The 21,595-nt window shown below is 48.4% G+C and overlaps 1 protein-coding gene across 1 annotated transcript in view; it reads left to right on the top strand.

Annotated features, from left to right (window-relative positions):
• The window catches only part of LOC144158363 (uncharacterized), an 83,462-nt gene extending 62,179 nt beyond the window's left edge, over nt 1-21,283 (top strand). The window contains exon 9 of the mRNA XM_077689214.1: nt 20,927-21,283. Coding sequence (XP_077545340.1) covers nt 20,927-21,081 — 155 coding nt within the window. The 3' untranslated portion in view covers nt 21,082-21,283. The remainder of the gene's footprint in view (nt 1-20,926) is intronic.
• The last annotated feature ends 312 nt before the right edge of the window (nt 21,284-21,595 follow it).

Below are 21,595 nucleotides of genomic sequence, written 5' to 3'. Positions count from 1 at the left end.
TTCAGGAAGCTCAAGCAAAAGGGCAGAACAGGAAAGCTAACCCTATCTTTTGGTTTACAAGCTGAACGCTACAATAATAACAAAAAAGAAACAATGTAGAAACCCAAGAAAAAATAACCGATAAACAACGAAAAACACAGAAGAAGAAAAGCAACGCACAAAAAGAAATGAAAAACACAGAAAAACAAAATTAAAAAAGAAATAAACACAAGATAAATGCAAGATACCTAGAAAAAGAACACAAGGGAAACACTGGTGAATCACTGCTCTGCACTTACGATGGCTTTCACGTTTTTTTTATTATTTGAAGTACCCTTAAGAACCCCGGAAAGGGGTATTACATAATGGGGGGACAATTTGAAAACCAAAAGAAAAGTAAGAAACACACGGTAAGACACTGTAAAAGTGGAACAAGATATTCCCAGTGAACGTGCATATACAGGGAAAGCGCATCAACGAAAGTAACGTTATTTAAACAAAAATATTGCAACATTGAAGAGAAAAAGAATCTAGGTGACACTAAATGAAACAGACAAACGTAAAAGCGTTGGTCCCGGACTGTGTTCACATATCTGAGAGTGCTCTGCAGAATGCGGCGTAGTTACTGATGATGGCAATGTGGCAACACAAGTAGTCCCACAATTTTATCGCCAATGGCAGAGGTGAATTGCACATGTTAGTGCGCCAAATGGGATGAACACTTTTAACGGGTGATCTATATGGTGGGAGATGTGCGATTCCGGCTGGATGTGTAAATTATGGAACAAGGATGCGCTATTGTAAATTTTGAAAAAAATGCTGAACTAGGAAGTTTTGGCGACGTTGTTCCAAGGTTTCGAAGTTTAGGCTATTTCGGAGTTGTGTTATACTGTCGCGCGTGTAGTTACGGAAAATGAATCCAATAGCGCAATTTTGCACTGCTTCGAGGGATTTTCTTAGATACGTTTGATGAGGGTTCCCAGTGATAGCCGCGTTTTCGAGTTGTGGTCTTACAAGCGAGGTGTATGAAGTCAGTTTGGTTTCCGTTGTGGCCACGCAAAGTGATTCAGGTAGTGGTCCTAGGGTCTTGCTTGCTTCGTTTGTAATGGGCGTTCCATTGGAGAATTACTCCCAGTTATTTGTAATGGGTTACAGGCGCAGTGTTGGAGTCATAAATAGAATAATAAAAGGTGAGAGGTGGACGTACGTTGGTGAATGTCACGACTTTAGCCTTTTCAATGTTTATACGCATTATGTATTTGGGGCACCATGATGATAGGGCGTTTAAGAATATTTGTATGAGTATAGAATCATTGATGCAGTAAATTTCTCGGTGCAGAACTCAATCGTCAGCATAGATACGGATCTGAGATGAAATCAGTGTTGTACACGTTCCTGTAAAACAGGAACGAAAGCTTTTTCTTTGTTCCTTCCCAGTTTTGAAACGAGTTCCCAGTACAAGTTCCTTTATTGCGAAAGGAACGCGTTGCAGTTTCACTTTCAACACTGGAACGTGTCTTTGTATTAACGTTACATTTCATTTCTAAAAATTACAATATGGTGTCGGATTCCAGAGGCGAAATAAAGTGAGAAATTTAAAAGTCACATGGGACTACGTATATTATAGAAATATGGACACCGCCGGCAGCAGTTTATCTGTGGATGACAAGAATCCAAAGGCACGCTCCTAGACCATTTTTTTTTTCACGGAGCACCGGAGAAACTCTAGACATGTGTAACTGCGATTTTGGTGCTCGGGTATTATAGGTGCAACATAGAAGACACTTCCCGCTTCGGTCTTACAAATGCGCAGTAAGGTTACTGCGCTTCAGATATGCGAACAGGAAGTTACTCGCACGCAGGAACGTAATTAAATGTTTTGGATTAGAAACCGTGTCGAAAGAAACAATACACAGGCCTTTAATAAATGCTGATTTAATATTAGTTTATTTAGAATACCTTACACGCGCCTTTTCAGGGAATTCAGTAGGGGGTTAGAAAAGTGTAGCTTTGCGGATCGGGTGTAGAGAACGCGTCACAAGTGAACTAGTGGCAGCCAACTCGTCAAACAGGGCAAGTCTTCATAGGCAACCTCGCACTAGGGAAACTCGTAACCACAGGCAACTGGACACTTACCCATCTCGCCACAATTTATGTTTTTCGTCAATCATATTCAAGTGAAAAAATACCGGAATTCGTATAATTCTCTACTTATGCATAAATATTCTTACACACCGCTCCTTCGATTCGACAACTTTACCTTTCTTTGGTGGCCTTGGAGGAACACGCCATACCAGACGGCGTATTTTCTTGGTTGTTTTGTGCTTTGTTGAGACAATCGCGTGAGGTCACAATATCAGTTTCTGTATGTTTATTTCCAGTTTCAAAATTTTAGTTTTATTTTTAGGTAATCGGGTGACGGCGCTGTACTGGGTAGTTGTTTGCAAATTGGTTCCGAATTTTCGGTATTTATTATTTTGATCTTTTTGGTCTATTTTTTCTGAAAAACGATAATTGTCATCAGTAGCTCATTTGAATAACTTTAGTTTCGTTATTTTTGTTGTTACAATGATCTATATATACACAGTTGTACTAATTCGGTTTACTAGCAAACGCTAATTAGCAATTTTTCGCTTATGCTTTCTTCTTAAACAGGACATTGTGCTGTTAGCTGTTTGAAGGCTGTGGACCTCGGCTCCTAAACCTGTCCCACATATCCCACCACGCTTTGGTCGTGCGCGCTCCCATGTGCTAAATAAACACAGTGCCAACACTACCAAACATGAATGTATCCCTCCGTGAAGCTCGTCTAACTAGTGCTTCAAACGCTGAAGGTGTATGTTTGCTAGACCCGGCCATGGCGTCTAGAGAACCTCCAATAGATAACATAAAAATTACGAAAAACCTTTTCTGGGCAAAGAGGAGCGAAAGTGAAGGTCGGGCCAAAAAGTCGACCGATCCCCCTCCCCATAGTGTGAAAAATATTTTTGCAAGGGGAAGAAAAATAAGAAAGGGAAAGCAAAACTTTCGTTAGAATCGAAGAGCCAATTTCAACCACCACCCAAAAACAAACAAACGGAGAGGTCAACCAACTAACTACGAATTAAGAGGTCACCCTTTAAACAATTATCAAGTTGAAACCGCCCAACTCAACCCCCCCTACCTCCCTTCCTTCTCGACATCCACAAAAAATGAAACTGCGAGACAAAATTTCCAAGAACAAGAATGTCGGTGCGACCACTTTCCCTAGTATGGTATCCCCTATAACCGGATGCCCACTTTGACCAGTCTGCCTAGGACCAGTTTTTCTAAGGACCGGTTGGCTGCGACTAGCGGGCCTGTTCCTGTGCGGATCATACAGCACAAATTTGCGAGCAACGAACCACAGCAGAACAAGTAATGCCTACGAGGTTCCCAATCCAAGTTTAGGTCGGAAGACGATAACAAGAAAAAAAATGAAAGCCAACAGCGTAGTCACAGACGAAATCTACGGACAACAATTACAATGTATGCCGAACACAATCATGCTAGTAGATATAGAAAACAACCAAAGATAGCCACGTATGTAGACGCGACACACGAATCAGTTGCGGTGATAAGAAATAGGCATAAGGGAAAAGCAGAGGAAATAACACAGAGCCTAATCACGTGCGTAAAAAACATTTACACTACGAAAAATGGTATAGTCGCACACAAAGTGCGACACCATAAGTAAAAAAAAAGCAACCAAAAAAAAAATAAAAGTAATTATAAAACAACAAAACACGTCCTGTGGTACAGAAGCGACATATAATTTGGTTCTTTAAGCCGAAAAAGGTTAAGTACATAAAAAATACAGGAAGAAAAAATAAATGTAGAATGAATAAAGAAATGTAAAAACAATTAGTTGGGGAAAAGTGCCCGAACGTATATTCGCAGCAAAGTAGAGTCCCTTGTTTGAACTTAGCAAGCGTTGCATCTCGATGTTGGAGTCAGACAGACGAACCGGTTTTTTCATCAACACTTCGTTGGCAATGTTGAGGAGCCGTACCACGGAAGCACTTAAGGGTACTAACGTGTTGTACTTGAAGAAAACGTGGTTCAGTTCCTCGAAGTTCTTCATCTGTGACAGCGGGTATCAACTGGTACCAGCCGGTACCGCGATAGCCCATCCTGTGCCTTGGCTGGAAGGGATGGACAAGATGGACGAGGGGCCCGGACGAGATGGCAAAATCTGCGCTGGATGGCTCGGTCACCGCAGCCAGCTCTGTCGTTATGCCGTTGGTCGCATTGTCTCGCATAGAACCGCCTGGAATCCATGATAGCTTAAACCGTGGGATTAAGCAACTGGCGACAACGAGCTGGCGCTTTCTTTGAGGGGTCCAAACATGCAATCCCGAACAATTCGCAGTGACCCTCAAAGCGAGTGCAACTCCCTTGACAACAACGCACGCACGGCTCGCGCGCACTAATGCAGTAAATACCCCTGACAATATGCGGTGGTTTCACAAGGTACCTCCAGCGCCGCTCGGAGGAAATCTTTCCCCGACAGGGAACACTTCTATCGGCCAGACGCGTATCCTGGCCTCGCCAGGCAAACGATGGAAGGTGAAAAGAATTTCGCGGCTGCGCTATTCACCCATTGAACGCCGCGTAAGCTCAACCGGTATGAAAGCAAGCGCAATATGCGGCACGCTGCATGGTTATTTTTCTGCCTTTGACCTTCGAGGAAGCACGTTCCGCTGAAGGGCGGGCGAATTGACCAGCTTATAGGAAGAGAAACACAGTAGCGACTTGGATTTTTGTACTCGAGCCTTGACATCAAAACCAGCCAATTATTTGAACTGTAACGTCTGCAGAAGGAACGCCGTTCCTGCCGTTCCTTCAAAAACCTAACGAGTTACCGTTACAGTTCCACCGACACTTAATGGAACAGTGGTGTTCCTCCGTTCCTCCAAAAAGGAACTAGTTACAGGAATGCGGTTCCTTGGAACGCCGTTCAGTACAACACTGGATGACATGAGGTCGGGGATTTCATTGATGTACATCAAAAATAACAGCGGAGACAACACAGAACGTTGCCGCACCCCGGATGTGACTGAAACAGGTTACCAGATGGTATTATTAATTGTGACACACAGAGATCTATTCATTAAGAAATTGTTTGTTCACATTATCGTAGTGTTGTTGAGGTAGAAGCTCTGTAATTTTGATACTAGGCGCCTATGAGGAACTTTCGAAAGCTTCCGAAAATTCCACAAAAACTGTGTCAGTTTGCTTCCTTGAATGTATACTCGTGCGGATATCCGCTATAAATTTGAACAACTGAGATTCCCAGGATTTCCCTCGTTGAAAACAATGCTGATTTCGAAAAAAGAAGATTTTTGATAGACAGATGTTGCACAACGTTAGTGTACAGAATATGCTCCAAAATTTTGCAGGGTATAGAGGTCAAAGATATGGGCCTGTAATTAGAAAAGTCGGTATGGTCACCAGCATTATAATTGGAAACTACTAAAGGTAACTCGTAGTCGTAAGGCAAGACGTTTTCGTCGAGGGATTGCTGAAACAACTTGCAAAGAAAAGAGGTTGACTAAGTCAGCGTGGAACTGCATCTATTTTTTATACCGTTGGGATTTTTCCTTGTGCATTTTAAAACAACTTCCTTGTTTATCACGGCGAATCCAACCAGTGCATCCCTTCTACTATTGCGACTGCCTATTCCGAAGTTCCCACTGACCTTTCTCCTACTTACCTCTCGCCTACCTTTGCGTGAAAGTCACCCGTCACAATCATGAGCTGTTTTAAGGCAGAAGCCCCTTAGGGGCTGGGGCTGTTGCAGCCCTCTGTCGCCGTCGTAATCGTCGTCTCATAAAGACACGCTACTAAAACATCGGAAAACTCGTTCACGCCTCGCGCTAGAACGTAGAGGGAGAGTCGTTTACGCTTCGCGGTGGAGCGCTTTGTAATGCGCACTAAAAAAGCATCGGTACACTCGTTTTTGCCCTGTGCCAGAGAGCTTCGTGATTCAAAGACAAGAGACTTGTATAACTGCACTCCCGGACGGTTTCAGCCCCATTGGCAGAAGCGTCACGGCACCAAGAATACCCTTATACACTGAATGCTTCGCCCCTCCCCAGATTTCATGTTAGTAGAGATGGCCCGGGATTTTTTTGTTTTCTTCATTTCCCATTCGGTGTCCTCGTGGAAACTGTCTATGGCTTCCTCATCACAGCTAGCTGTTGGCCGGAACATAGGCTTGTACTATCTTTAACCTGTATCTTCTGTTCAGCTTGATCACAATGACTGCGACACTTTAGTTATTGCCGAAGAATTCCTTCACGTCCCTCCTATGCCTCTGTGGATCGAGAATCCCACTCCCTGTTCCTTGCTTTGTTGATGTCCTTGATAGCACAGAATATGCTTGCTAATCAACCCCATGAAGCGTTACGCTAGATTGCACCCCCAGAGTTTGTCTCCTCACGTGCGCGCGTAGCCGTCTTGCTGCGGCTGCACGCGCTACGTTTGCTGCGGCGCCGATGCATCCACAGTTTTTCTTGGTATGAAGCTACGCCACCCTGATAAGCAAATGAGCAAGAACCATCGGACAACTATTGGCTACAAGTGCGATTCGCGGAGCGCTCTAATTGTCATCATGGTTTGTTCGGGAACCCTACTCTCAGTCGCGCTTTACTAGCCTACCCACACTGCTTGCTCTCGCGTTGAAACCGCTTAGAGTCTTAAAACCAGGGTGTCGAACCGGAACCGGAACCGAACCGAAAACCGGAACCGAACCCGAATTTTCGCCCGGAAGTGGAACTGAACGGGAACCATATTCTTTCCGCCATTTTGGAACTGAACCCGAAGCGGAACGAATCGAAGGAACCGCTCCGAACCGGTTCCGGTGCCTCAAAAATGTGATTTATAGTTTTTCATTTCGGTACCCTGCCTTGTGTGTGAAGATATTTTGCCGCTCGCCAGACAGAACCATGAAATATTTTGAAATATCTGCACTTCCCAAGGCCCATCATGTTCCTTTCTAATTATTGCCCTCAATTTAATGTAAAGTTGTCCGTATCAGTTTGCGTTAGGTACTGCCCATCTCTCCCAATTATCTTTTACTTTAAGTCAGAACGCATATTCCGAGGCAACATATCATAGAATATTCTTCATGGTTTCTATCTGCATGGTGTTTAAAATCGTGTAAAGTTTTCAATGTGTTGTTAATTCGCATGCATCCCTGTCCGTTTGTGAAGGCCTTCAGAGACACCATCAACAATAAATCCATATCTTCCACTTATTATAGTTTGAATTGGCAGTTATATAAAAACAGCACAGAGACACAAACACTCGCAGTTCTAAAAATTAATGTCATTTTTTCTTGTGTACAGTGCCGTTGTGTTTTTTGGTTACTTTTCTAAGAGAACATGAGATATAGAAAATGGGGGATCCTAATTTCCACTTTTAAAGTATATTTGATAGCATTTTAATGTAATCTTGAGTCTGCTCAACCTTAAACTTAAGAGGCGGATGGATTAAAGTCGATTAATGCGGGTTAGCGGGTAGACTGGGGTGGATTAGTTAGGTGAGTGAATGAGCTAATGTTAAATATAGTGAAACTGTTGTGTTGAATTATTGAGATTACAGGAATTAGCGGGTCAATTAGGGCGGATTAGACGGTCGGACCAAACATGATATCTTTGGGGTTCTTGGCATTTGGAGATTCTGCAGCGTTCTCCTTCTCGACAAATCAGAAAATTTTATCACGCACAAAGTAGCCGCAAAGTTATGTGACGACCACCTGAATGCTCTAAAAGGTCTTTCTTTATGCCCGTATTGCGGTGTTATGTTGTTTCTATATTAAAATTGACATCTCGCACTTCAGTTAATAACTAATTGCCTAATGCATACTTTATATTCATCACAGGGTTTTTAAAACGAGTATATATATGAGGGGAGACAGTTGGAAAGAAACTAAACTGAAAGAAAAAAAAAGGAGGAACGATCAACTGGTTTGACGCAAGAGACGCCCGATAGCATTCTTTAATACCTTCTCTTTGTTTGTGCTACCGTTCTGCAGCCTCCCACAGGTGTAGCATCTCAACCACCGAACACAGCCCTCTTCAAGCTGAGGAAGCGGCGATAGCACGTGCGCTTAGCCAAAGCGGCGCAAAAACTCTCATAACAGACTCTTAGCAGGTGTAGCCCAACTTTGCTAACGGTCAATTGCATGTTACAACACTCCCAATCAGAGACCACCAATCATCAATCAGAGACCACCAACGAGACCAGGCACGATTGTATGGGCACCAGCTCATAATGGCATCCCCGGCAAACAAGATCACTGACCTCGTGGCTCGAGATTTGATCCGCTTAGCCAGCGCTGATGAAGCTGGGCCCGAGTGCATGCATCCTGTAGTCACATACCAGGAAATTACTCAGCACTGCAGGCTCTCGCGTAGGACGTATTCCTCCCAGCACAAATAGCTGATGATTAAACAGGAGAGGTTACTCCGCGCCCTGCGGGCATACACCTTCCCACACACCACCAGATTCCACCTCTTTGACGGGACACAACTCTCTCCATTTCATCGCTTCTGTGGAGAGCCTGGGAACCTCATACACATAGTAGGCGGCTGCGACAAGTGTACCGCAGATCCACCCAACCTCCACGTTTCCATTAAGATTTGGGAGACAGCCATGGCCAGCTCCGGCCTGGAAGATAAGTTGCTCTTGATGGAAACGGCTGTCCATTCGGCCCCCTCGAATTAGGACGCCTCTCTGAAACTTTGCCTCGATTTAATTAAAATTCATTTTCTCTCTCTCTCTACAAGTGATCATTACTGCTGCTTGTGACTTCACTTGGCTATCATCTTTCCTGGAGCCCAATCGCTGTCACCGGTCGCTGAAGGTCCATTAGCAAGTTCCTCTCTCCCGTGGTTCCCTATCCAATGCCGTCCTATGCACGCTGTCCAATGAGCCTTTATAGCCGTTCTTTCTTTCTAACAGCTCTGTTAGCATATAAAAGATGAGAAGAATGAAATTGCTCTAAATGCCACCTGCCACGCTTGGCAGTCGGAAATTGACGCCGACGCCGGACTGTTTTTTTATTCTAGCACTGCTAATGATTTCGTGTTAAAGATGACGCGCCGTTGAAGCTTGGGTAGATGAAATGCGTAGCAGACACCGATTTATTTACAATGCAATTTTTTTTGCCTCATTGTGCGAAAATAGGGGTGCGGGCATGCGTGCGGGAGTGCGTAACATTTGATGATCCAAAAAAAGATGGCGGGCACGTAGGCTCTTCTGCCCGCCAAAGGGACCACTTGCTTACCAGTAAACAACCTGCCTGCCTGTCTGCCCGCCAGGCAGATCATTCTGGTGAGGATGCATGATTTGGGGACGAGGGGCGGCCCGTCACGAGCCGCCCAGAGGGGTGGTGGGATGGAGGAGAGACGCAAAATGCTCCACCACGGCGACCCTCAAGGGTTCCAAAAAACGATTGTGGACTGACGGGTCGTCTGCTTAGTGACGAGGCAAAAGGCAGCCTGCAGGGAGGCTGCCCATTCCCAGGAGATTCTGGTTAGGACGCACCGATGGGGGAGACGCCGGAGGCACCGGGGCGCTGCCCGCTGGCCAGGAGGGTACATGATTGCCTTCCAGAAGACTGTGGCGAGGACGCATTATTTGGAGACGATGTGCAGCCCGTCACTGGTGGGTGAAGGGAGTGGATCACAGGGCGGCACAGCGGTGGCTATGAAGAGCCATGCGTCAGAGCGCAGCCCTTAAGCGCTGTTGCGAACGTGGGGGCGCACCCGAGCCGAGCTCCGTCGCCTCCGACATACGTGTTGTAGCGTGGTGTGAAGAGCTGCCAGCCGCTGTTGCAGCCGTGAAGAAGTCCAGAAGCCGTAGGCTAACGTAACTGTTTACTTCATAGCGAGAGGTGAGCCGAAGCCAAAGAACAATGCCCCGACGGGCGAGGTAACAGTACAGGACTCGTGCAGAGTGACAGCATGAATTCTCTGCTCAAACAGGAATGGATCTACAGCGCTTGGGCGGCTCTATTTATACCCAAAAGCGGCGGTCAAAACAGCGTTCCCTCTAGAATGTGCACGCGCCACGAACGTCACCGGCACGCAGAACGCTCCTTCCGAAGTTTGTGAGCAGTCCGTAGCATCGGCGCACGTTGAGTCGGAGAGAGGGGAGAGAGGAGGACTCCGTTGCGATCGCGGGGCCTCTGTGTCCTTGGGCGCGTCTCGACGTGTCGCTGGCAACCGCCGGAGTTTGAAGCGCAACGAAAGCGAGGCGTCTGACCCAAGCTTGTCGAAACGTGAAAACATGAGTCACCGTCACGTAGGGGCTTGTGTGGAAGGCGCACGTAGTGGCTTCGCCGCACAGCCGAGGAGTGCTGAAAGAAAGGCCGTCGGCGGGCCCACACGTAACAGCGCCCACTCCTGTTGTTTCACGTGGTTTCTCAGCGTCGGCCTCGTTGTAACCGAGAGAACGAAGACGCCACCAAAGATACAGCGAGCAGGAAAGCGGAGGCTTAAAGTACGACGAAACTGTGAGGGGGAGGGCGGAATTTCCAGACCATGCGAGACATGCTCCATGGCGGCAACCCCTTACGAGATAACGACAGAGTATACCGCATTGCCGTCGTGCATTTGTTGAGGACGCGATCACTTCCTGAGACACAGCAGCTATGCGCCGTTGCCGAGAAGACTACAGTTCGCGCTGCTCTCAAATTTCGCAATAGCTACTCCCGTAATCGTCTGCCATATTTTTTGTTTCCTCAAAAAAACAATTGTGGTGTATAAAACTGCAGTGGTACGACCCCCTAATCTAAGTACAGGATGTGTTGGTTGACTACTTTCTGCAAGCACTCAAGATTTAGAAAAAAGTTGAAAGAAGTGTTGCAGGGTCGCGTTAGTCTGGCAAAGACAAAATATTTGCACAAAGAACCCTTCGACCTTAGTTTTTATGCCGACTTGATAAGGAAACAAAAAACGAGCACAAAATTTAACAGAAAAAAACACGCCTGCTTTTTTTCTTTCAACCCGTTTAGACCCGTTTGAACCGGTTCGAACTGGTTCGAACCAGAACGGAATTTTGCTCTGGAACCGAACCCGAACCGAACCCGAAAGGCTTGAACCCGAACCCGAACCCAACCCGAAAAAATTCCGGTTCGACACCCTGCTTAAAACCGCACCGCCAATGTGTCCGCAGGTTTTCTCGGTAGAAATTGACGCCGCCCCTATATAAGCACCGCTTACGATTTTAGTGGGCCGAGCGCGAACAGATCTGGTGTAAAGATACGTTCGCAGAGCTCTCTTTTCCAGGTAGTAACGCCATCCGGGATACCTAGATAGGTGGAACCGTGCTAGGTAGGCTCTGTGGGCACAAGGAGCCTTCCCTCAACAATGACTGAGCAACCAAACTATCGATTCTCAGCCTCCAGCAGCCCAAATGAACCTGACCACGGCAGCGGTCAGGCTAGCGATACTGCAGAGGGTGCTAACAACCTCTGGGTCCGACATGCTGTCTTCGGAGCTTGAACCTTGCAACGTTCAACGTGCGAACAAGAGCTCTCAGACATATATCACTTAATACCCGAGAGCTCTTGTTCGCACGTCGAACAATTCTTGGGGTAGGCCAGGTTAGAACAACTCACATTCATTTTATACACTGGGAGCATTCTCCAACAACAAATGATATCATCTCGCTGCCTCCATCAGTTCGCAGTTAATGAACGATGGTCGTCTGTGCGCTCTTAGTGGAATATAACGCAAATTATCACACGTGGCGTTGAATAGCGCATGGTTGCTGAAGTCACCGAAATGCTTATTCACCTATCTTGAAATGAACTATGCCGCACTGTGTCTTACCAAAACAAGGTTTGATTACGTGGGAATGTGCACGATGCATATGGCAGTATTACCCGTTTACCAAGCACAAACAGAAGAACGGCGTTGACGCCAGGGTGACACGGACGCCTAGAGAGAGAGAGAGAGAAACAAGTTTATTCATACTCCCCGCACGGGGCACCTTGAGCAATCTTGGTGACGGTACTGGCGATACCGCGGACCCCGAGCCCCCAAACATAAGCTGGATCCAACCGTGGCGACGTGTTTATAGGTGGAGGGTTAGAAACCACGAACGGTGGCCGTCGGAGCCCAGGTCAAGCTCCGGCGGATGGGCTCCCTGTCTGTTCACCAGGCAGGGAGCTCCGGGACCTCTTTGGCTACCAGGGTAAGGTCAAAGAAGAAAGTACCCCCGTCTCCCTGCTTTTTCCTATGCCATATGGATAAATCAAACCCCCCCCCCCAGACGTGATCGGCCCCCGAAAAGGGGCCGCACCGAAGTTTCCTTTCCATCCCTTCCAACAATCCACAATCCGAAACCTGACAACTATCCTCGATTCTTGGTTATCGAGGCAGTTGACAAAACAAACCCTGTTTCTTCCATGTCCGTATTCTTGATCACTAAGTTCCTGGAAGGCGTCCTCGGAAAATCGTTCGATGCGAAGAAACTCCGTACCGGTGAAGTCCTCGTCAATGTCAAGACGCAGCAACAAGCCACTAACCTCCTGTCGCAAATCTGCATGGCAGATCTGGCCATCAGAGTCACTCCGCATCGTAGCCTCAACAGCTCTCAGGGTGTCATCTCGGAAACCGATTTGTTAAATGAGACCGAAGCTGATCTGTTGGAAGGCCTGAAAGATCAGGGTGTAACTGCAGTGAGGCGTATCACCATCAGACGAGACAATAAGGAAATCCCCACGAAACATATAATCTTGACATTCAACAAATCAAAACTTCCTGAGAACATCAATGCTGGCTTCATTAGGTGTGGTGTACGTCCGTACATACCTAACCCACGCCGCTGCTACAAGTGCCAGCGATTCGGGCACGCTACAAATTCTTGTCGCGGCAAAACGACCTGCGCGAAATGCGCCGCACATGACCACCCTACAGAAAACTGTGACTCTACTACCTTCACCTGTGCAAACTGTCAGGGGCCGCACGCTGCATGGTCCCGCAGCTGTGAAAAGTTTCAATTAGAAAAGAAAATCATTAACATCAAGGTCACTAAAAACATCACCTTCCCAGAGGAGCGGAAGAGGTTCGCCTCCTTCCCTCTGGGCAGGTACGCCGACGCAGGTCGCCGGGGGGCGGAGCGGCGTCTGGTTTCGGCGGGGACCCAGTACCGCGAGTCGGACTTGGTCCCGCCCCCTCCCCCCCCCAGGGTTGCCCCAGGCAGCCACACCAGCCTCCGCACCGCTCGCTCACCCAGCAGCGGCTGTGGTGGCAAGAACGTCTGTTGGGGATGCCGCTGCATCCACTGCTTCCTCTCCACCGGCCCAAAGCACACGCAAGGGCACGGAGATGGAGACGGAGGCAATCGCAGCAACCCCCTCCCCCGCCTCACTGCCTGTGCCACCTGTGGTGCTCCCCACGCCTTCGGCACATGCAGCGCAGGCAAAGAACACCCGAAAGGGTACCATGTCAAGGGGGCCCAGTCCGCTGGGTACCCCCTTGCCTTCAGATGACGACATGGACGTCGAGCCCTTCCGGCTTTCATCGCAACGGAAGGGCTCGACGTCCGACGTCCAGGTCAGTAGAGAAGGCAAAAAAGCCCCTCCCAAGAGTGCAAGCCCCGAAAGACCCTACATAAATAATCACACTCCAGTAGCTCTAACACATCATAATGGGAAGAGAAAACATAGTTCAATGGAACTGCAGAGGCCTTCTGAATAATCTTGACGACGTGCATGAGATTCTGCATGCCAACCAGCCAAGTTTAATGTGTGTCCAGGAAACACATCTGAATTCCAAACACACAAATTTCTTGAATAGTTACCTGGTATACAGGAAAGACAGGGATGGCTGCACACACTCTTCTGGCGGTGTGGCCATAATCGCCCGAAAATCCTTAGCATGCCACCCTGTCAGATTGAATACCGACCTTGAGGCTGTAGCAATACGCTTAATAATATTTAATAGGTTGATAACGGTATGCTCCATCTACATTCCTCCTGATATTACACTTTTGAGCTCTGACTTCGAGGCGCTGGTTGACCAGCTGCCCGAACCGTACATTCTAACAGGCGACCTTAATGCTCACAATTCTCTTTGGGGCTCTTCTCGTACGGATGCCCGGGGTCGCCTGATAGAGAGGTTTCTTACATCCTCTGGAGCATGCCTTTTCAACAATAAACAGCCTACATATCATAACATAGGACACAACACATACTCATGTCTTGACTTGGCTATTGGTTCGGCAATTCTCTTTCCATGTCTTGAGTGGGGTGTGGGCACGGACCCATATGGTAGTGACCACTTTCCTACTTCATTAACGTACACAGGTACAGGCCCGAGCAGTCCATCTTCCCATAAAAGGTTTATTGAAGCAAGAGCTACCTGGAATACATTTACAGAGACATCCCAACTACACCACACATCCATAGGACACCTACACGTTGAAGAAGCTACCCAACTGCTCACGGCGCACATACTCGACGCCGCCGAAAAGTCATTTCCCCACGCCTCTGGTGCCCCGCGCAACCAGCGGAGGCCGTGGTGGAATGAGGACTGTAGGCGGGCACGAGAGGCCCAGAACAAGGCGTGGGGTGTCCTTCGTCGGTACCCCACGTCGGGTAACCTCATTTTGTTCAAACGCGCCAAGGCGTTAGGAAAACGTGTGCGCCGTGAGTCAAAACGAGAGAGTTGGCGTTCCTTCATAACATCCATCAACTCCTACACAGACACACGGAAAGTATGGACGAGAATACGCAAACTCAAAGGACAGCAAACTCACAGCCTGCCTCTTGTCAGCACTACAAGGGACACACTCGAAGACCAGGCTGACACACTCGCACAACACTTCCAACACGTGTCCAGTTCAGCACACTACACGAACATTTTCCTGAGGTGTAAAGACTCTCGTGAAAAGAAGTCACTACACGACAACAACAAATCACAGACTTCTTACAACTCCCTGTTTTCACTACATGAGCTGAGGGCTGCCCTGAGCACGTGTAAACCCTCAGCTCCAGGCCCAGACAACATTACATATACAATGATACAACACCTGCACGCAGACACGCTTCTAACACTCTTACACCTATATAACAAGATATGGCTTTCGGGGCACATTCCAAACTCTTGGAGGGAGGCTATAGTTGTAGCTTTCCTGAAGGAGGGAAAGGACCCGTCATCCCCCTCAAGTTACCGTCCTATTGCCCTGACAAGCTGCCTGTGCAAGCTCTTCGAGAAGATGATAAATCGCAGGCTCGTGTACTTCCTTGAGTACAACGGTCTTCTCGAGAGCTGCCAGGCAGGCTTCAGGGTGGGGCGATCGACGAACGATCAACTGTTAGCTCTTGACTCGTACATCAAGGATGCCTTCGCGCACAAGCAGTATTGTTTAACTGTGTTTTTCGACCTTGAGAAGGCATACGACACCGCTTGGCGTTATGGGATCCTTAGGGACCTCAAGTCATTCGGTGTTTCGGGTAACATGTTGAACGCTCTTGTCAGTTACTTGTCAGACAGAACGTTCCGAGTAAGAGTCGGTGGTGCACTCTCAAAGGTTCAAGTGTAAGAAAATGGCGTGCCACAAGGTGGCGTGTTGAGCTGCACTCTCTTCATAGTAAAAATGAACTCTCTTGGTAAGGCACTGCCACCTACAATCTCTTATTCCATGTATGTAGATGACGTCCAGATATCCTATAAATCATGCAATATGTCAATCTGCGAACGTCAAGTCCAGCTTGGTGTAAAGAAACTTGCCGGCTGGGCAGACAAGAATGGTTTTAAATTGAATCCTGTAAAAAGCTCCTGCGTTGTGTTCTCCAGGAAGCGCGGGGTCCATCCGGACCCAGACATTACTTTGAATGGCGTGTCGCTTCCTGTGAACAAGGAGCACAAGTTCTTAGGTGTTGTATTTGATCACAAACTCACATTCATTCCCCACATCAAGGAACTTAAAAATAAATGTCTCAAAACAATGAATATACTTAAGGTTCTCTCCCACCAATCCTACGGTTCCGACAAAGAACTCCTGCTTCGCTTGTATACTGCATTGGTTGGGTCTCGTTTAGACTATGGCAGTGTGGTTTATGGGTCGGCGACTAAGATAGCCTTGCGAATTCTGGACCCAGTGCTACACTTGGGGCTTCGTCTTGCTTCGGGTGCTTTTCGCACTAGCCCTGCCGAGAGTCTTTATGTCGAGTGTGATAAGTGGAGCCTTGAGAACCAACGAACGTATATGGACTTGCTTTATGCTTTTAAAATTTCGTCGCTGAATAATCATCCTTTTTATCCTGTCTTTAACGATACATCAACATCTTTGCTCTTTGTAAATCGCCCATCCGTTCCTATGCCCTTTTCACTTAGAGTGAGAGAGCGAGCCTCGGATCTCAGTGCTTTGTTTTTAGATGTGTACAGGACATCCTTTTCTAACAGTTTACCGCCTTGGCAAGTTCGCCCTGTGTCGTGCGACCTTTCTTTTATGAGACTTGACAAAAATCGTGTACCACGAGCTGCAATACTGCAGCACTTTCTGTCTTTGCAGTTTAAATACACATGTGCAGAATTTTGTAGTGACGCTTCTAAAACCTCCACTATGGTGTCATGTGCTGCTCATGGTCCAAACTTCAATGCAGCAAGAACCATGAGCGTGCACACAACAATTTTTTCAGGAGAAGCGTATGGAATTATACTGATTGTACGACACCTTTCTTGAAAATCAAATTCCCAATTCCATTATCTATACAGATTTTTTGAGTGTTGTCCGCGCACTGTCATCGCACAAGCCCCCCAAAAACCACATAGTAAATCTTGTATTCAACACTATCATGTCCGTGTATGCACAAACGCACGAGCTGGTCCTCTGCTGGGTCCCAGGACACGCAGGGATCGCTGGGAATGAGTTGGCAGACGAGAGGGCCGCTGCAGCTGCACTCAGGAACACTGTAGACATTACAACGATACCCTACACAGACCTCAAGCCTCACATAAGACAACACCTGCGCAGAACATGGCAAACACACTGGGACGAACAGACAGACAACAAACTACATGTAATAAAGCCACACTTGGGACGGTACACATCTGACTCACACAACAGACACACGGAAGTCGCCTTGGGTAGGCTGCGGATAGGGCATATGTTATGTTCGGGCTCCTCATTTAATTAAGGAAAGCCGCCGGTGGCTCATGTTCGGCGTCGCGTACGCTGGTTGCGGCTATTCTGTGTTCCTTTCATGTAGCCGCATGTAGCGGCTTTCATGTAGCGTGTGTTGTGCCCGTCCTTTTGTGTGTCAAAGGACGGGGGCGATTAGCCTGAGTACCTCTGTCGCGTCGATGGTGGCTGGGTCATTCGGCATAACAAGCTGACGGGAGGCCAGATGATCGTATCTCTTAGTGTTGAAAGCGCGCGCCGTGTAAGTTTGGAAAATCTTCGACTCCGGCGGCGGGCGCTCTTCGTCGACGGGTCGTTCGCCTCGACGATGGTCGCCTCGGCTGGCAGCGTCTCTCCCCGTGGTCTGTCCAGGTGGGCGGCGGCGCCCCTTCGTCTGGGAGGGAATTAGCAACCCTCATTGCCCGCGCGTCGCGGGACAATGGGGCGTCGCGGGAGGCGCCGCGCGGAGGGAGGTCAGCCGCGCGAGGACCGCTCTGGGCCCTCGGCTTGTTGTTTGTGCAGATGCCGCCCGCTTAACGTAATGGATGGTTCACTTAAGGCCGCAGATGTCCTGTATTTTCTGGCCGGGTGTAACAGCGTGCGTAGGAAACGCACTTTGAGTGCATAAGAGAGAGGGTTAGGTCACGTGACCGCAGGTGAGGACATGTGTGTGATTGGCTGGTTACTGTGGCCAATCAATGGTTTGTAATAATTGTTTTGAAAGGTTTTTCTCTCTTTCTTGAACGCCCCCTTTTTGGAGGCGGGGTTTTTGCTATCAAAACCGGAGTGTTGGGTTTTGCCGAAGGTCGGTCGAGAGGGGATCTAGTTCAGAATAGATCTCGGCCGCACAGGCTGCTGCTGTCAGAGTGACAATGTAACCGTCACTCTGACCTGATGTAAAGTTGGAGTAATGTAAATAATGTAAATAAACCTAATATCCAGCAAGGAAGGCAGTCCTCATCCCTCACCCGCTCCAAGCATCGGTCGTCGGTCATCGGAGCGAGTCGAGATGGTCCTCTCGGCTCGCGCATCAAAAGAACATCACTATTTCGTCTCCATCAGTTCGCCAAGAAGATGGAGAGGCGAAATTTAACTGCATACCCATGCGACGCACTCGTATCTGCTGACGGGATCTTCTAGACCCCAGTGCAGCAGGTGCGGAGAGGCCCTATCCGTAGTCCACATACTAATCACATGCAAGGCACTTCACACAACACGACACAAACACTTCAGAGAACTCTACAGACAACATATTCCCCTACATCCATCGTTTTTCCTAGGTGACGAAGCCATTGTTTCCGTGAAACGTGTGTTTGAGTATTTGTCGGACGTCAAGTTTTTAAACCTCATTTCCTATCACGCATCATGAAATCTGGCCCTATACACCAGCCATGCTCATTGTCGTTTTGTGATTTTACTTTTGTTTTTGCTTATTTTACTTAGTGTTTAAGGTATCACCTCTCATATACGACTATTGTTTTGGCGCTCTTTGCCCCAGTTGGCCTTGCGCCATAAACATCAAACCATCATCAAGTTTATTCATACTCAGGGATCAGGGGAGGGGGGGGTGCGGGCGGTCCAGAGGGCCGCCGCGATCGCCAGAGCCCGGGGGGTCACCAAGTCTTGACTCGATGCCTCCGGGTCGCACAGCGCCTGCTCCCAGAGGGACGGTGAAGGAAGGGGGGAAAGGGGTATGCTCGGCACTCGCACAAAGTATGATAGTGCGTGTCGAGGGCCCCGCAGGCAAGGCATGTTGGGGAGTCTAAAAGGTGTGGATGGGTGTGAATGAGCTGAGTGGTCTGGAGGACGCGCAGGCAGTGAGCTGCGTCTAGGGCGAGTTGGGGATGTGGTGGAGGGTACTGGCGGCGGAGGAGGCGGTAGTGAAGGGTGATGTCCCTGTAATGCAGTAGCCCGGCGGGGCTACCAGCAGGGGCACCGCGTGTAGGCGTAGATGAAGCGGTGGCCCTGTTTACTAGTTCGCGAGCACTTACGTTTGCCACCTCATTAGCCCCTACGCCTGTGTGGACTGTGTCCACAACAGGCACACGTTGTCGGTTTGAGGATGGGTGGTCAGAATTTTCAGGGCTTGTGGGGAGATGTTGCCCCGGAGAAAATGGCGGATGGCTATCTGCGAGTCGGGGAGGATGCTGCGAAAGCGCTGGGAAAGCGCGAGGGTAATAGCCGCCTGCTCTGCGTCGTATGTTTGAGGTTGGAATGGTGGCAGTGGCTGTACTGTGAGGGGAGTGATACCCGATGACTGCAACGCAGTGCGCGCGGTGGTTGGGGCACGGAGCGGCGTCGGTGTAGAGGATGTGTGACGCTGGGGGGTATTTTTTAGAGTGAGCGACTGCTCGGACATGCTGGCGAGCTGCATGGTATGTGGGGTGCATGTGTCTAGGGAGAGGGCGGACTTTAATGTGTGAGCGGATGGGAGCTGGTATAGGGGTGTGAGGGGTAGAGAGTGTGGGGGTGTAGTGTTAATAGCTGGTATGATGTAGTGCCCTGTGGGAGACGAGGCTAGCCGCGTGAGTTGGGACGTGTGGTGAGCGTCTAGGTGCTCTCTGGTGGTGTTGTGGATGCCTAGGGCTAGGCGTCTCTCATTGGGGGTGCAGGGGGGAAGGAGTAATACATGTCGATAGGTTTCCGCAAAAGGGCATCAAGTGTGTTAAGTTTGGTTGTTGTGAGACGAAGGTAGGAGAGGTGATACCTAAAATGGTTAATGAGAAAGCTGTGCACGTGCCGTAGGTGATCCTGTTCATTGAGGCCGTGCTGTTTGTTGGCGATATGGCGCATGAGGTGTGTAGTCTGCGTGGTGTATTGCTTAGTGTATTGGAGGGTGGATGCTGGGGAGCGGTTGTGGGTAATAGGAAGCCCCAGGAGGCTGGGGTGCGAGACGTGGGGGACTGGGGAAGAGTGGATGTAAAGCCGTATAGGAGGGCTGGGGGTGGTTTGGAGTGGGGCTGGGTGAGTGTGAGAAGGGCGGATTTTTGGGGAGAGAAACTAAGAGCGAGGGGCTCGGTGTGGTGCAGAACTGTGTTGAGGCCAAGTTGCAGTGTTGTCCCAATATGGCAGTCGGAGCTAGAGTGTACCCAGAGGTTAATGCCATCTGCATAAAGAGTGCTGCGGAGAGTGGGAATGGTGAGGAGGGTGCAGGTGAGGGGCATGAGTGTCAGATTGAAAAGTATAGAACAGCACCTTGCGGGTGCCTCTGTTTGGCATGGTGAAAGGACCTGATTTTGGGTGTCTGGGGCGTATGGTGGCGGTGCGGGAAGAGAGGAAGTTGTACACGCAGTGGTAGAAATGGGTGCCTAAGTTTTGGCGTGAGATGGCCTCCAAGATGCTGCGGTGTGAGATGTTATCGAACGCCTTCTAGAGATCAAGAAAGAGGAGGGACGTGTGATCGCGTTGCGGTGGGTGAAGATGGAAGTCGTGGTGGAGTTGAAGAAGAGCGTCTTCGGTGGAGAGGCCTGCATGAGTTCATTCTGCTGAGGCATGTGGGAGACCGGGCCGAGGTAACCAAGCGGCATAAGGTCTTGGCACACAATAATCTGGCGTTTTATCTTTACCTCCAACACGAATCTCCCGATCTCCACGACCAACCTTATGCGCACTCGCTGCCAGGCGGCAGCTTACCTTCACCAGTATATTTCATTATATTTGTCTCTACCTCCCTGCAAGCGGTAGAAGCACTAAGAGCCAAATATTGTCCGGCAATGAGATCTTTACTGTAGCACTGTTTCATCATTGCATTCCCATGAAACAGTTTCACTTGCCTCTTTCGCAGGAGTCTTCGCCCCGCACAAACATCTGCACGGCGGAGTGCACTTCGTTGATGGTTTTCCGAGAACAGAAACTGGGAAAGTGAAAAGAAATTTCCTGAGACAACTGTCACTCGCTCAAGCTGAAAAGGAAATGGGTACAAGCACCAAGGAACCATGAAAGTGCGCTGCAGTTTCGCCGCCCCAAAACAGAAACACGTTGATAGAGCTTTAGAGAAGAATTAAGCCTTCAAAAAAATTATGGCAGAAGTGTGTGCCCTATCTACTTAAAATGCATTTGAAAAGAAAGTTTTGAGGGTATTTGTGGGTTACAAATTCAACGCGTGTTATCAAGGGTAGTCTTAATAAAAGCTTAAGACAAATCATCGGTCCCTGTTTTTTCTATGCAGAAAAGCGCAAAATATGCAAGACTGATTCGCTCAATATGTGCCTTGATGGGCGTTGATACCGTTTGTCGTATACTCCTGGTGATCCGGGCGAGACGAGCAGCTAAATAACATTTCATCCTGGACTAAGGATGCCATCAACCATGGATGATATCCTCTACAACACTCCACTTTCTTTTCTTGGGCGCAATGAGCGCTTATTTTTGTCTTTCTGTCGTACACTTCGCATACCTAGAGACCCACCTTTTCACAGAAAATGTTTGTTCCGACAGAACTGTCCACGTTCAT

This window comes from Haemaphysalis longicornis, unplaced genomic scaffold (genome assembly GCF_048455015.1).
Source record: "Haemaphysalis longicornis isolate Haplotype H1 unplaced genomic scaffold, Haemaphysalis longicornis Haplotype H1 scaffold_10, whole genome shotgun sequence".
Classification (NCBI taxonomy): domain Eukaryota; kingdom Metazoa; phylum Arthropoda; class Arachnida; order Ixodida; family Ixodidae; genus Haemaphysalis; species Haemaphysalis longicornis.
Note: the sequence above shows the minus strand (reverse complement) of the source record. Positions and strands in the feature narration are given on the sequence as shown.